The sequence below is a fragment of the Chrysochloris asiatica genome, unplaced genomic scaffold, assembly GCF_000296735.1.
Source record: "Chrysochloris asiatica unplaced genomic scaffold, ChrAsi1.0 scaffold00327, whole genome shotgun sequence".
Lineage (NCBI taxonomy): Eukaryota > Metazoa > Chordata > Mammalia > Afrosoricida > Chrysochloridae > Chrysochloris > Chrysochloris asiatica.
In genome coordinates this window covers 1583749-1600623 of record NW_006408845.1, presented here as the reverse complement: position 1 = coordinate 1600623, position 16875 = coordinate 1583749, and the positions used below count along the sequence as shown (strand labels likewise).

The 16875-nt window shown below is 34.9% G+C and overlaps 1 protein-coding gene across 1 annotated transcript in view; it reads right to left on the bottom strand.

Annotated features, from left to right (window-relative positions):
- Positions 1 to 1593: 1593 nt before the first annotated feature.
- The window catches only part of FAM179B (family with sequence similarity 179, member B), a 106085-nt gene continuing 90803 nt past the window's right edge, over positions 1594 to 16875 (bottom strand). Inside the window, 5 exon segments of the mRNA XM_006875440.1 lie at positions 1594 to 1859; positions 2968 to 3054; positions 5792 to 6011; positions 7247 to 7436; positions 13406 to 13524. Coding sequence (XP_006875502.1) covers positions 1594 to 1859; positions 2968 to 3054; positions 5792 to 6011; positions 7247 to 7436; positions 13406 to 13524 — 882 coding nt within the window.

The window sequence follows — 16875 nt, the reverse complement described above, 5'->3', positions numbered from 1 at the left end:
AGATAAAGTATTTATTTTAAATCATGTAGGTAATTATAAAAGAGTCCATATAAATAGAAAAAGTAACCAACTCTTTACTTTCCCTTCAGGTTAGCTCCAAGTATTGGCAAGTAAAAGCAAAATGTGTTGTTCCTGCTAAGTGTCTTGGAGTCAGTTCTAATTCATAGTAACCATGTACAGTGTTTCCAAGGAGAGCCTGGTGGGTTTAAATGGTCAACCTAGTACTTAGTAGTCCAGTGCTTATCTTATAGCACCACACGAGGAAGCAAAACCTAGTTCTTGTTTTTTTTCTCAGAAAAGTTGTTGATTGGTTCAAAGAACCGCAATTTAAAAAGCAGCTGAACAGATTAGAAAATTCATCAGTGAAATGAAACAAACAAACAAAAAATGGATACAGTATACATTTGGGATAAAGCGATCATTGAGTAGACTACAAGATTCAGTGATAGAAATAGAAATTTAGAGCAGGATGGGACCTTAAGAACAATCTAGTCCAGCACTCACATTCTGGAGATGAAAAAACTGAGGCCCATGGAATAAATGACGTGCCCAAGATCACACTTTATCTAGTAAAGCTGGCCCTATAACCCAGGTCTGTTATTAAGACGAAAGAGATATGCCAATATTACAATATACTTTTTCCATTTTAACACATATGAAAATTGGAAAAATTGGACATTTCTCACACAGCTACAGAAATAAATCCTTTTATTTTATAACATTCCTTTTTTTTTTTTTTTTTAAGTTGCATACAGTACTTGGAGCTCAAGAATGCTGAGAAAAGCTATATATAGACGACCTGGCACTATTTTGAGAATTACACAAATGGGCAGCAAAATAACACCTTGAAAACTGTCATGACATACAGAAATAAAATTTAGTGTTTGCACACAAAAATAAGGAAGGTACATTCAACACGTTTCCTTAAACGTGCATTTAAAATGTTTACATTTGCTAAAACTTTGGTCATCATGCTTTATAATAACTTGCTAAATTTCATAATTATAGATGATCAAACCCAAAAGATAAGCAACTATATCACGTTAACATAACAGCAAAAACAAGCTAATACTGCACAATTAACATTAGCGTACTGATTTCAGAAATACATGTTTTCCACAAATAGCACACAAAACTTAAAAGTTTGTGTTAACATAGTTCAGTGACTTTTCTTCCACTTCATAAAATAAGGATGTGAGTAATGAGACATAGCAGAACATGATTACATAATAAAAAGTATATTTTTAATTACAAATCTAATTGTACACATAGGGTAATAATTTGCAGTTTCTCTAGAATAGTGCAAACGAGCAAGATTTTTCTCAAAAATATTAAAATTCCATTAATTTCATGTGATCTCATATTTCATGAACATTAGGTTATATTGATTATTTTAGTTTTTTTTGTGTGTGTGATGGATGCAGGTGGTAGGAATGATATATAGGACAGAGGTGTACTTACAGGCTACAAATGAAAATAGTCATTTACTTAATTTACTGGATGAGAAGTGCAGGCACTGAAAATGTAACTTTAAAAAAATTTCATTTGTTATGTAAACACTTTTGTTCATCATACCATATTTCAGAACAAGATTCATAATTCATTTTAAATTGTCATATCAAGCAATTCTTCTAAACTCTTTTTGATGTGCGGTGGCTGAGATGCAGCCTGATTTAACAAATTCTGACCCATCTGTGCAAAAAGTGCTTTTGATAATTTAGCGGTGGCTGTTCGTATATTTCCTCCAGCTCCAGGCAGTGAGCCACTGTTGGTCATGTTTCCTAGAAGGTGCCATAAAACCACCAACACTTTTTGTTCTGTGGCGTGGGGCTTCCTTTGATAAAGTTCCATAACAATATCTGAAACATAAAAGCATGGTAAATTGGTTTTTAAAAAATAGTACAAGCTCTACTCATTAAAAAGCACCCAAAATTTATTAAGTAGCCCTGGTAGCGCAATGGTTAAAGCACTCAGATGCCAACACAATAGTTGGTCATTTAAGCAGCTCGCAGAGAGAAACGACCTGGTGACCTGCTCCTGTAAAGAGTGTTGTTGTTAAATGCCATCGAGTTGGTTCCAATTCACAGTGTTTCCAAAGAGTGTCTCGAGGGTTTGAACCACTGTCCCTACGATTAGCAGTCCAGTGTTTATCCTATAGTACCACACCAGGACTCCATAGGAAACCCTATGGGGAAGTTTTACTCTGTCCTATAGGCGTGCTGAGTCAGAACTGACCAGATGGCACACAGTAGCAATAAAATTTACTGAGCTTCTTCGCTATGACATTTGTCTTTAACTGTCAGACACCTTTCTTTTTTTTTTTTTTTTAAGAAGGCCATATTCTCTTCTTTCTTCTGAGACTGTTACACATACATTGAAATTTTTTGTGGATTCTAAACAAAGAGGTTCTCAGAAATTTTCATCCCAGGATTGCAATTTTCCAGCATGAGAGTTTCATAGGAAGAGAGAAATCAAAATTCATCTTGATGCTTTCCAAATGTAGTTAAATAAAAATATACTCATTTAAAAAACATAACTTTTGATGACGCAGTTTTCTGTGATTTTAATATTTTTGTATTTTTCCTGTATTATTTGTACAACTAGGAAGACTGAACACTTCCTAGGAGAAAAGTGTTGTCATTTTTTGAAGAAAAATTTGGTGCAAAATTCTCATTACGTTTTCTTGTGGCTCATAATATAATTTATGTGTACTTCATAAGTAATGATATTCAATTAATTGTTGCTGTTGTTAAGTGTCGTCAATACAATTTTGACTCAAAGCGACACTGTATAGGGTTTCTGAGGAGCAGCTGATGAGTTTGAACCACCAATCTTTCGGTTAGCAGCCCAGTGCTTATCCACACCAGGACTCCATAGTATAGTGATCCTAAAATAAGATTCAAATGACATCAATTTATCATTAGTTATTAAGGTATTTTTTAAGAAATTATAATTAACAATATTTACCAGCAAGCTTTTCAGTCATATCCTGCTTTGCTTTTCCATTTAAAAATTGAGCTTTTGTGCAAAATGGCTGCAGAAGTAAGTAATTGTCTACACAAAAAGGACAAAACAGACATGTTTTAAAGAGTTATGAGATATCACAGTTATTTTCAGTTATACAGCATTAAAAAAAACCCTTTGATTTCTAGAATACCAATGTCTTAAAAACACTTAAAAGGTACGATCATATGGTATAAAAAAAGACAGAAAAAGAACTGCCTATATCTTGGGCATCTTATTCCAAATGTCAGTACAGTACAGGTTGATAAAAAACCAGAGACTCTGTTTTCATGGAACAACTTTCACATTTACTATTTTTTTTCTTAAAACTTTTAATTTTTAAATATAGATTCACAGGAACCTGTAAAGACAGTACAAAGAGGTCTCCTGTATTTTCCCCCCAGTTTCCTTCAATGGCTACATCTTATATAATTGTAGTACAAAATAGAAACCAGGAATTTGACCTAGGTACAATGTATGTATACAATTTTGTTACATTTATCACATAAATGTATATACAATATAAAAGATTTTTGCAATCACCACTGTAATAAAGAAAAAGAAATATTCAATCACCATAAATATCTTCATTCTCTTAATCTACTACTTCCCCACCATTCCCAACCTCCGGCAACCACTAATCTATCTCTATAATTTTGTCATTTCCAGAAAGGGTCCTTTTGAAATTAGCTACTTTACTCAGCATAATGTCCTTGAGATCCATCTAAATAGTTTTATGTACCAATTGCTTCTTCCTTTTTATTGCTTGTTTTTATGAAAAGCCCTTGATTCAGTTCTGATTCATAAGGGATCCTGTGTAGAGTTTGGCTCTGCAGGATAAAAACTGGACTGCGAATCACAGGTTGGTGATTTGAGCCTATCAACTGTTTGTTCCCTGGGAGATAAGAAGAGGCTTTATGCTCCCGCAAAGATGTACATATAGGGTAGCTATGAGTTGGAACCACTGACTTTGTGGTTAACAGTCCAGTGCTTATCCTACAGTGCTACACCAGGACCTCTTTTATGGCTTAGTAGTATTCTATGGTATCAATGCACTACAGTTGTATGACCATTTAACTACTGAATATACTTCGCTGTTACCAGTTCTTGGCTATATTCAAAGGCTACTATGAACAAATATGTGGACATAAATTCCTACTTTTATTGGATAAATGCCTAGGAGTACAACTGATGGAATGCATAGTAAGTCTTGTTGTTGTTAAGTGCCTCTGAGTGGGTTCTAACCCATAGCGACCCTGTATAAATAGGGTTTCCGAGAAGCAACTGGTGAGCTTGAACCGCAGACGTTGCAGTTTAAACAGCTTTGCAGTCTGGCGCATTAACCCACAGCACCACACTAGGATTCTAGTTAAGTGTATGTTTAGTTTTTAAAGAAAACTCCAAACTATTTTCCTGAGTAGCTGTACCATTTTACATTCTCACCAACAACATATATGATCCAGTTTCTCTGTATCCTTTTTAGAATTTGGTACTGTAACCCATTTTTAAAAAAAAAATTAATTTTAGCTCTTTTCATAGGTATGTGGAGTCCTGACGTGGCACTGTAGGATAAGCACTGAACTATCAACCACAATGTTGGTGTTTCAACCCACCAGCAACTCCTCAGAAACCCTATAGTTGCTGAGTTGGAACTGACTTGATGGCGCTTAACAGCAATAGGTATGTGTAGAAAGCATGATCGTACTTTGTATTTCCCTAATGGTAAGGTGAAGGGTAGAAAAAGAGAAAGACCCCCAGTGAGATGGATTGGCCAACTGGCAACATGGATGGACTCAAGTGTGGCAACAGTAGTGAGGTTGGTTCAGGATCAGGCAGTGTTTCGTTCTGCTGTGCATAAGGTCCCTAAGAGTTGGTACCGACTTGATGGTACCTAACAACAACAACAATGGCTAGTGATGGAGTCCTGGTGTGATGTTGTGGGATAAAGTACTGGACTGCAAGGTCAGTTTGAACCATAACGTTGGCAGTACAAACTCATCAGCTGTTCCTTAGAAACCCTATGTAGGGTCACTATGAGTCAGAACTGACTCAAGGGCATTTAACACAAAGAACAATAGCTATTGATACTGAACATTTTGTCATGAACTTATTTGCCATTTATATATTCTCTTGGTTGAAAAGTTTCCTTGTCTTCTGCCCATTTCTAGTTGCATTTTTTGTCCTTCTAATGTGGAGTTTTGAGAATCCTTTATATATCCTAGCGATGAGTCATTTGTCAGATATGTGATTTGCAATTTTTCCCTCCCAGTCTATAGCTTGTTTTAAAAATCCTCTTAACAGGGTTATTCTAAGAGTAGACATTTTAAATTTTGATGGAAGTTCTCAATTTACTGATTTTTCTATTAGGATTGCACTTTTGGTGTCATGGCTAATAGTTCTTCACAAACCTTAAGGTACAAGAGATTTTTTTCTATTTTATTTTCTATAAGTTTCATCATAATTTATCTTGAATTAATTTTATATAAGATGTAAGGCTGAGGTTGTGATAGAGAAAAAGAATTCAGAAGGTCAAGATAAGAGACAGGAAAATAAATTTAATGAGATGATATGTAATGAATAAAAATAATTTAAACTACTACTGAGAAAATGAAAAAAGAGATTTATGACAATACTGAATGATAAAAGCCAAAAAGAATTATTAAGAATATATAGGATTAGAAAGAAAAATGCAAAAGTAATTCTACTAAAATGGGGAAACAACTGGTGATAGTAACTTTTCCCATTACTTTGATATTTTACCTTTATTATACTTAATAAGATTTCTTACCTACATGCTGACTTAGTGCCTGAACAACATTTGTGGCAGCAGCATAGATGCCTGGATTCTTGGAATTCAGGTTGTTATCTACTATTGCTGGAATCAGCATGTTGATTACAGGAGATAAGTTGTCTCTAAGCAAAGGAATCATTTTGTGCATTGTTTCTAGAGCCACCAGATTTACTTTACTATTAGAATCATGAAGTCGAGATTTAAAAGCATCAAATATCTGAAAATAAATTGGTAAATTAAAGTGAAATAATGTTTACAGTTGTTATACTTAAATTCCATTTTAGGTGAGTAAAGAGCTTTTGGTTTAATTTAATTATTTCAAAATAAGGGCCAATTTACTAATTTATTAATTTTTAAGAGCAATTACTAGTTATCCATAAATTGGCCATTTGTAATCCAGTGACTTACTAGTAATTATAATCACATCAAGTGAGTAAAGCGATACTCTATCAGGCTGAGACTATTAACTAATAACTTATGATGTCTATCTAATCTCTTTACCTATCATTTTTTATGGTAAGAATAGTCTTTCCAAGAGATTTTCTTTTACTCAAAAGTGTATTCAAAATGTCACTTTTTAATTTTGAATCTTGTAAGACATCATTACTGGTGTGGCTGTCGTATGTTTGCAAGGCGGACTGATGGCAAAGTGGCTAAAAAATTTTGTTGCTAACCAGCAAATCAGCAGTTCAACCCTACCAATTGTTCCATGGGAGAAAGAAGTGGCAGTCTGTTTCCACAAAGATTTACTGCCTTGGAAACTCTATAGGAAAGCCTTACTCGGCTGTTAGGTTTGCTATGAGTCGGAATCGACTTAATGGCAGTGGGTTTGGGTTTGATTTGATATGGTATGTTAGCTAAGTTTAATGAACATTATAAACCTCTATATAATTCAGTTAATAAAGTACTACGGGAATTAACTCAATTCAGATGAAGCATAAATAATCTACATTCTGGCACCACCAACATTTATTAGTATCTTCTATTTATTTCTGGTTGTCTTCTTAAATATATACATTGGTATATGCATATTTCTTATCCAAATTTTGTATATATTTTAAATGTCCTTGCTTTTACAATATTTATTGATTCAATCAACATTTATTTACTGGATGCCAGGCTCTGAGAGAGCTCAGACTACAGAACTTTCAAGGTACTTAATAACTAGAGATCCACAGCCTTGGAAACCCTATACAGGGTCACAATGAGTTGGAACCGACTCATAGTGGGAGGATTCAGACAAGTCCAAGCTAATTTCTTACTTACTGTTTTTCAATTATTTTGAATTTTTATAATATGCTTTAACAGAGCAAGACCTAAGCAATTCACTCTTTCTAGTAAGTTTAATAACTTAAAAAAACTTAAAATATATATAAAGTACTAATTTTTTTATACCAGTGAACTTTATTAACCACAGATTTAAAATAAAAGTTAATTCTGAAAAGTCCTTACCTTCACAATATTTCCTACAACAAGCTCTTGATTATTTTCAGTGTCTGATAAAAGCTGCTTAATCCCATTAATACGATCACGAAAGTCTTTTGCATTTAATAAACCTGTTATGACTTTAATATACTCAGCACATTCTAAGGAATTACGGGGAACTGATTTTTTGGTGACTTCACGAACTTCAGTTATCTCTCTATAATGAAAGAAAGGTAAGTTTAATTTCATTGTTAACTTTATATAAAAAACACAACACAATTTCTCTTTGTACATTGATTTAAAAAAAAAAAATCACAAAATACTTGTTTCATCTATACTTATTTTCAGACTTCTTTTAAATAATAGAACCTGCAATCTTTCTTGATATGTACTGTTGTTGTTATATGCCATGGAGTCGGTTCCAACTCATAGTGACCCTGTATAGGGTTTCCAAGGCTGTAGATCTTTACGAGAGCAGAAAGCCTCATCTTTCTCCCACGGAACAGCTGGTAGTTTAGAAGTCAGAGGACTCAGCATAAGGTCATACTCACACCTAAAATCACTACACTGAAAGAATACAAAACAAAATTGGCAAAAGGAAAAAGCGTATGGGGCCAAGTCTGTAGGAAACCGGGTAAAAACTTCCAAGAGTCTCCCCAGGGATTTTTTTGGGGGTTCAGTCACATAGACACTCTTTGCCTAGCACATATAAAAATTCCATAATTTCTAAAGAAAAAGAGATCTTTAGCACAAACCGTATTTTTGCACAAATAGTTTAGGTAAAGTAAAATACTCTTATTAGAAATGGCAGAAATATTCCCAAGATTCTATTTCCCAGATACTAACCTTGCAAGTTAGTCTTTCTAAGGAAAACAGTCTTAGACTTGCTATGTTAACTCGCTTTGGCACAGTATTCATGTTAACATGCAACAAGAAGGATTTACAATGGCACTGATCAATATTAGTAATATAATGTTTTCCATGACTATAAAGGAGTAACTCAATGTGACAGATGATGGGTCCTTTGAAAACTACATAGTCATGTAAACTGATGGGCCTTAAACACAACAGTGACAAGTTCCAGAATTACTTCTATTTCTATGACTAACACTACTATAACTAATGCCATGGTTGTCTTAAAAGTGGTGATAACTCAGAATCATCCTGAACATAAAAACTGGAGAATGACTGAAATGTAAATGCTACAGGCATTTTTCTTATATTTTAAATTTGCTTCATTAAATTAATCTGATGTTAATTTTTAAAATGGTTACTTTACAGTATGAGAAGAACAGAATGAATTAAGTCTTTTAACTTAAGACTGTATGATACATGAAAGGTAAATAAATGAAAAGAACAGGAAAACAAGAACCTCAAAAAACTTGGTGTGGCATTGTAGGATCAGTACTGGACTATAAACTGCAAGGCCAGCAGTTCGAACCCACCAGCCACTCCTCTGACAGCACTTAACAACAACAATCCTCGAAAAATGGCTTTTAAACTATCTTGGAAAACTAAAGAGTTCAAAACAGAACAGAACTGATAGCAAAATAACATTTAATATACCTTAGAAGAAAAAGATTAAATACAGTGATTGGAGGGAACACTAACAACAAAAAAGACATTAAAAATGAGCCAAGTTCATAATTGCATTATTTATATATTGACCATTCAAAGAAAATATAAAAATGTATTATAGAGTTTATAGTACATATAAACTCTAAAATTATACATGAAAATAAGTGATGTACAATTTTCAAGTTTATATTTACCAAATGATGAAGACGAAAAAAAAAACAAACAAAAAAACCCCCACAAACAACAACCTACTGCCATTGAATCAATTCTGACTCAGAGTGACCTGAAAGTCTACTTTTGGAGGCCTGGTGTGCTGCTGTAGAATAAGCACTCGGCCGCAAGGTCGGTTTGAATTGCAAGGCCACTCCATAGAAACCCTATATAGAGTGGATATGAGTTGGAACCGATTTGATGGCACTTAACAACAACAAGGTTACTAGTACTTAAAGGAGACTGTGTAAGAAGGCACAATTGCGTATTATAAAGTATAATTACTTTAAAGCCTAGATAAATTACTGGGGGAGTGGAGAGAGAAAAAGGTATGACTAATGAAGGAGATGAAACAGATGATCAAAATGAAAACAAAACAAAACAAAAAACCTCAATCCAAAAAAGCAGGTGATGAGAAAAAAAGATTGTGATGATGTTTGCACAACTCTGGGACCTTGCATTTCTTTGATACGGCTTTTCTATCCAAACATTCTTAATTTCCACCAAATAACATGCAAATAAGATATACAGGACTCTAAGGCTGGGATTGGTTAGTTTTGCCACCCAGCTAGGTTAAAAAGGAGCCAGCTCAGAAGCAGGAACAGATGATCCCAGGACCATCACGAAAGTAGAGCATGAGTGGAGTATGAGATCCCTACCTAAAAAAAGAGGCCTCAGCAGAGGTGGTGGAATGGAGACAGAACAGCTGTGGGCTTCCCTGCCCATAGCTCTGTAACACTTGCTCAAGCAGGACAGAAGCTGAGAGGCAGAAAAGAGTGAGGCATGCCTGCAGGATGGCACACAAGAGGCATTCCTGACTAGAAAATTGCTACATCCTGAGTTGTTCCAATCCTGAATTGTATCCTGTACACTAACCTAATAAAACCCATAATCAGGAGTATTGTTATAAGTTCTGTGTGGTCATCTTAATGGATTATAAAACCCAGATGTGAAGCAGAAAGTGCTGTGGGATAGGTGGTTGGTGTCAAAATAGGGTAAAGAAAAGTCTAGGGTAGAGGTATGTCTGATCTCTGCTTCATAGGAATCTGCCATGGGCTGATTTTGAATTTGATTCTGTTTTCCCCGTATGAAGCCAGAGGAAGTCAGATATGGCTCCTACAAGGTTTTTCCAATAACTCAGTGAATAAGCTAAAAATGATTGAATAGATGAATTTATATAAGGGTAAGTCAAACAGTATTGCCCTAGGATTCTGGTTCATACAAGCACAGGTTTATTCCAAACAAAATGTGTTTAAACATGTCTTTGTAATCGGTAGATGACTACAGACAAGTTCTCTGAGTAAGAGATTTGTCTTAGTCTTATTATGAGGCCTTCAAAAAAAAAAAGGTCCAATCAAAATAGTGACTTCTGAGGAGAGCTGCTCGACCAGTTAAATTTAAGGCAATTTCAGAGAGGTCAGCCCAGAAAATTATGGTAACTGCTTTCTGGGACTGCAGAGGAGTAAATTTGATAGATTTTATCAAAGGAAACAGGATGATCACAGAATCTTATTATAAAGAGATTTTAAGAAAACTGAAAATTGCATTGGTGAGAAAAAGGCCAAGGAAAGTTGTCTAATCCTGATAAAAGGCTTACATGAAACTTATAAATAATTATCGTATTTGAAGGAGAACCACTGAACCTAAGGTTAGGATTACTTGACACTAAGGTTAGGAATGAGGTTAAGAATGTCTGTCCTTAGCTTTTCTACTAAACATTGTATTCAATGCTCTAGCCAGTCCAACAATATGGTAAGAAACAGAAACTAAAAGCACACAGATTAGAAAGGAGGAAATGAAATGCAAGATGATCCTGGAAAATCTTATGTTGCAGACCGTGTAAGACTGGTCAGAGGTTCGAGGCCCTCTAGGGCTGAGTGTAACAAATGAGGCCACTGGCAGTTAATGGCAAATTGCTTTCATCTTAATATTCAGTTATATATATTAAATTAATACACTGGAGCCTTTGACAATCCACAGATAAATGTGATATTTTCCTAAAGCCAAGACTAAAGGTTGCAAGGTTAAGCCTTTCTCCAAAGGATTAACTAAAAATATCTTAGCTACTTCACAGCTCTTTGTTCCATAGACAAAGAACCCATCCTCCCTAATCCTTTTCCAGGTGCAGCCCATTCACCTGGGGTCTGGAGTCCTCCTGCAGACCTGGCTCAGGAAGCCTAAGCAGCAGGACTCCGCCCAAGCTTTTGTCTTTATCTCTCACCTTCCCCCAACTATGCTCAGGGGCTATAGATATGTTAATTGGGCCTGAGAATCCTAGTTGCTGGCCTGGGATTCGAACCAGCGAAGTATGATGTAAAGTTACCGGAATGTCTGGAAAAGTACTGATGTTAGCTATACCTTGCCTAAGTCCCTCCCAGCTTGGTGTGAAGCTCCTCCCCTGAATAAAACAGAGGCCCGGGCCTCCCCAGGTGTGCATTGCTGGTTGGGAGGCATGGAGTAAAGATGGCAGAGCATTACTGGCTGGAAGGCATGCGGTAAAGATTGCAGGGCAGTGAGTTGCTGCCTGCAGAGGCCACGATGCCTGTACTCCCAGGCCTGCCCACCAGTGATGTATCCACCCTGGCTTTGGGGTGCCTCTTTGTCTCTCTCTTTGTCTCCTTTTGTGTATTCTTGATATATATGAATCGCCTTCAGGTATCCTCTCCTCGTGAACTGAACCCCAATGTCGAGGCGGGTCCCCGACAATCTTATAAGAAAGTGTTCACTGAAGTATGGGACATGTTCAAAAGTACAACAGGCAACCTGAGGAAGCTCCCCAAGCTGCCATTAAGTTGAAACAACAAAGTAAATAACGATAGTTATAATCCACAGAATGAAATCAATTTCCATTCATTTTGTTGCTTAAATTTAATCAAACCAACAATCAAATACTGGAATAAATAAATAAGTGGAAGCAAACAGAGTTTTGCTTTGCTCTTTTTAAACAGAAGAAATTCAACTAAAATAGAAGGAACAAAAAAAATTTAAAAATCACCATTATACAAAAAAAAAAAAAAGCAATAATAGTTGTAAGGACATATCAATGGCTGCTAAAATTAGTAGGCAAAAGTATAATAAAAACTAGGATATTTATATAGTCTCATAGAATTCCAAGATATTTATTAATAACATAGGGAAAAAATTCTGACTTTATAATAAACATGATACAAACCAACTTAATTAAATGATCATGGTTAAAAGCATCACCAGTGGTGGTTAGGGTGGTGGTGTGCCACTGAGTCAGTTCCAATTCATAACGACCCTTATAGTGTTTTTAAGGAGCGGGCAGTGAGTTTGAACTGCCGACCGTGTGGTTCAAACCAACCTTATGATCTAGTCCTTATCCCATAGCACCACACCAAGATTCATCAGCAATAAGACACAACAAATCATGAACCTGAGAAGATGCACTATTTAAAAAATATTCTTCCCAAAAATGAATAAGCTTAATTTAACTGTGAAAAAATAACTAAACCTAAATTGAGTAACATTCTGCAAAATGAGTAGCTGATTGTTTAGAAGGGGTCTAGTCTGTGTTCCAGAAAAAAAAAAAAAAAAAAAATCTTACTTTAATAGATGCCAAAAGAAGTTTTAAACAGAATTATATTATTTAAGATCTTATGCAATTATATTTTAATTTAGGAAAATGGAAGATTCTTACTCAATAGGTCTGGAGAAAGTACAAGATTCTGCATTTTCAAACAAGATCTGAGGTGATGCCAATGTGGCTGTTCTGTGGACTGTACTTTGATTAGCAAGGTCCTAAATCATATATTTTCATATAGATTATTCTTTATAACATTTATTTTAATTTGTAAAATATTTCAAAGATATTCTAGTACAGAAATTATGGCAGATACCTATATTCTCATATAGTATTTGAATGATGTTCAAATATATTTAAAAACACATTAGAGAAGCCATAGTAATATTTTGGAAAGATATAAAAAATTATATAATCAATATATTTATTAGTTTAAGTAGGTAAGAAAACTACATAAAATTATATTTATAAATACACTGAAAAAATTTGAAGTAGTTTTTTCTGGCTGGGTGTTTGGTTAAACTCTTTTATAGTACTTTCTAAATTAAAAGAAAATTACACTTTATTTTATAATTAGGGGAACTAAAACAGTCTATAAAACTAAAATCATGGCTGTGCAATGTGTCATATTGACAAGTTCAATAACACTAAAGATTTACTAATGAACACAAATGTTTAGTACATGTAAAGATTTGTGAATATACAAATGCTCTCATTTTCTATGTTCTTACCAAGCTTTACAACTCCATTAAATTTAGACAAATACCTTTGGGATAGTTCATGAAAACATCTAAAGGAGACTACTATCACTAGGGAATGATTTCCTAACAATGTAGATTATCAAATGATCTTACCTTTCAGCTGAATTGAAAGGATCTCTAGAAACAGATGATGACCTTGTATTTGCAACACTGCCTGTATGAGAACGCCTTCCTTTTGCTGAAGGAGTATCTAGTGGTATCTCTCCCAAACCCTGTAAGTAAATATAAAGATAAAGAATGGATGATTAAAAAAGTCTTAAAACTGATAAAGTGAAATACTTTAGATAATGTAACTTTTATAACATTCAGTCCTGATTTTTTTATGAATGGAAACATTTTAATAATCTGCTATATAAATATTTATGCTTCAAAAGGTATTGCTGTTGTCCTTAAGTGCCATCAAGTCAGTTCTGACTCATAGAGATACTCATAGAGAGTATAAGGTTTCCAAGGTAAATCTTTGTGGAACCAGAAAACTTCAAATTCTCTCATGGAACGGCTGGTGGGCTTGAACTCCTGATCCTATAGTTTGCAGTCCAGTGCTTATCCCATGGAGCCACAGTGTTCTTTAACAGGTATTATTGTTGTTAAATGCCATCGAGTTGGTTTTGACTCAGTGACCCTGAATACAGTTTCCAAGGAATGAGTGATGAATCTGAACCGCCAACCTTGTAGTTTGAACTGACCTTATAGTCCAGTGTTTTATCCCACAGCACTACACCAGGACTCCTAAAGGGTACTGTTGTTGTTGTTGTTAAGTGCTGTCAAGTCGGGTCAGACCAACCCATAGCGACCCTGTATAGGTTTTCCGAGGAGCAGCTGGTAAGCTTAAACCGCCAACCTTGCAGCTCAAATGGTTTTGCAGTCTGGTGCACTAACCCACAGCACCACAATTAGTTGTATAAAATACTTTGCATTAGTAAGTTAATAAAATATGTGATCTATTAATAGAAAATTGGACTTCTGGTATGGCGTTTTAGGATCAGCACTGGACTGCAAACCAAGTAGATCAGCAATTCAAACCCACGTGTTCAAACGCACCAGCTACTCCTTGGAAACCCTATACAAGGTCGCTATGATTCAGACCAACTTGAAGGCACTTAACACCACCAAAACAATAGAAAATTACACTGACTTAGTAAAACAAAATGCATAAAAAATTTTAACTAATATTTTGTGTTTTCAAAGAAGGTTGACATAGCTTTTAGGTTCCCATTCAATAATTTCTATAAAGATTGTTCAGTGATAATTCTTTACAATGTATAAATGTTCTCATTATTCTGTTCTGGTTGTTCCATTTCCATTAATCTACTTTCCCTGCCTCTTTACATTCTCATCTTTGATTTAAAGTGACTACTGACTTTCATATGTGCCATTTTTTTAAAGGAGCACAGTACTTATGGGTGATGTTCGTTACTTTGTGGACCAGTCTGTTCTTCAGTTCTTTCAGCTTGAGATATGCTGAGTGTGTTTTTTTTCCTTTTGGTTTTCGAACTCCAGGTCTTTGCATATTTCATAATACTTAACTTTGGCTTCTTGAGCTGCCCTTTGAAATTTTCTGCTCAGCTCTTTTATTTCCTTTTTTCTTCAATTTGCTTTAGCATCAGTCTCTTCTGACATCCATTGTGGTGTTTTTCGTTTTTTTTTTTTCTTTTCTGTCTTTTTAACGACCTTTTTGCTTTCTTCCTTTATGATGTTCTTGATATCATCTCACAGATCTTCTGGTCTTCAATCTTAGTGTCTAATACAATAAATCTCTTGAGATGTTCTCTAAATTCATGTGCAATATGTTTGAGGTCATATTTTAGCTGTTATGGACTTGTTTTAATTTTCTTCAGCTCAGTCGGAACTTGAATATGAGCAACTGATGGTCTGTTCCACTTCCAGATCTTGACCTTGTTTCGGATGATGAAACTGAGCTTTTCTAACTGTCTTTCCCCACAGATATAGTTTGATTTTTGTAGATTCTAGTTGGTGAGGTCCATAAATATAGTCAAATTTTATTTTGTTTAAAAAAAGTATTTGTACAGTGAATAAGTCATTGGTCTTACAAAATTCTATCATGTAATTTCCAGCATCATTTCTATCACAAGGCCCTATTTTCCAACTACAGATTACAAATTTTGGATTCTAGTCACCTAGTGATTTAGAAACTACCAATACATCTTGACTGCAAGTTTGATTAATTTCAGACTGAAGAAATGGGTAGAATTCAATTAAATCATCACTGGCTTTAGTGGTTGGTGTGTAAATTTGAATTAACAGTGGTATTAAATGGTCTTCCTTGTAGGCATATGGATATTATCCTATCACAGACAACTCTGTACTTCAAGATAGATTTTGAAGTATTCTTTTTGATAATGAATGCTATGCCATTCCTCTTGAATTTGTTCTCAGCATAGTGATGACAAGATTCAGCACACTAGGGCTTAGGTTATCTTTATGTGTTCCATTTAATTTGTGACAACTTCTAATTTTCCTAGATTCATATTCTGTACATTCCAAGTTCTGTTTATTAATGTTTATAGCTTTTTCTAATTTTGTGTTGTACTCTATTAGCAAATGAAGATCTCGAAAATTTTACGCCATTCACATTATCATGGTCAACTCTTCACCAGTTGTATTTTAAGTATCTTTTAACCTGAGGGGCTCATCACCTGGCACTATTATCTGACAATATTCTGGTGTTATTCATGTTTTCATCTTCTGGCACTATGTCATATATGAAAATGTTCCACTGCTATTCATAAGGTTTTAATGGATAAATGTTCAGAAGTAGTCTCTCTCCTTTTTCCTAGTTTGTCTTAATCTAGAAGCTCCACTGAAACTTGTTCACCATGGATGACCCTGCTATTTAAAATACTGGTGGTATAGCTTCCAGCATCAAAGCAACATACAAGTCATCACAGTATGACAAACAGACGGATGAGTGGTGGGATTACTCCTTTAGCACATGAATACAGATAATTTTTCTTCAAGTTCAGAAATCTGGCTTTCCATTGATTCAATTCTGTTTCTTTGCTGTTTCAGTGTATTATCTATTTCTGAAGTCTTAGCATTAATCTTCAGGTTTTCTCACTGCTATTTTTTGTATGGTTTCCATTTTTTCCCAAGTTATTTTGTAAGTTTGTTTCCTGAATTTTTCCATAGTTTTGTGTATTTTTCCTTGATTTCATCTGTAGTTTTCATGATCACTGTTTCAATCCATTGAGGGTGCTTAGTTAGCATTCTTTTGAATTCCTTACCAGGTAGTTCCAATATCATATTTTCCGACTCTGTATTTTGATCACTTATTTAAGGCACTCTGTCTTTTTTCTTTGTGCAAGTTGAAATTGTATGTTTTCTCCAAGACACTGTGGTGTCATATTTATATTTAGTTGATGACTGTATATTGGTGTATTCTGAGGCACTCACCGCTTGACTCCCGGTGGATATGGTAGAGATGGGAAGTGTGAACACAATTAATTCTCTGTTCACTGTTCGTGTAGCATTGTTCAGGGTGGGTTCATATGCCTCCAGAAGCAGAGGTACTATGTCAGGTGCCTGACCCCACACAGATCAGA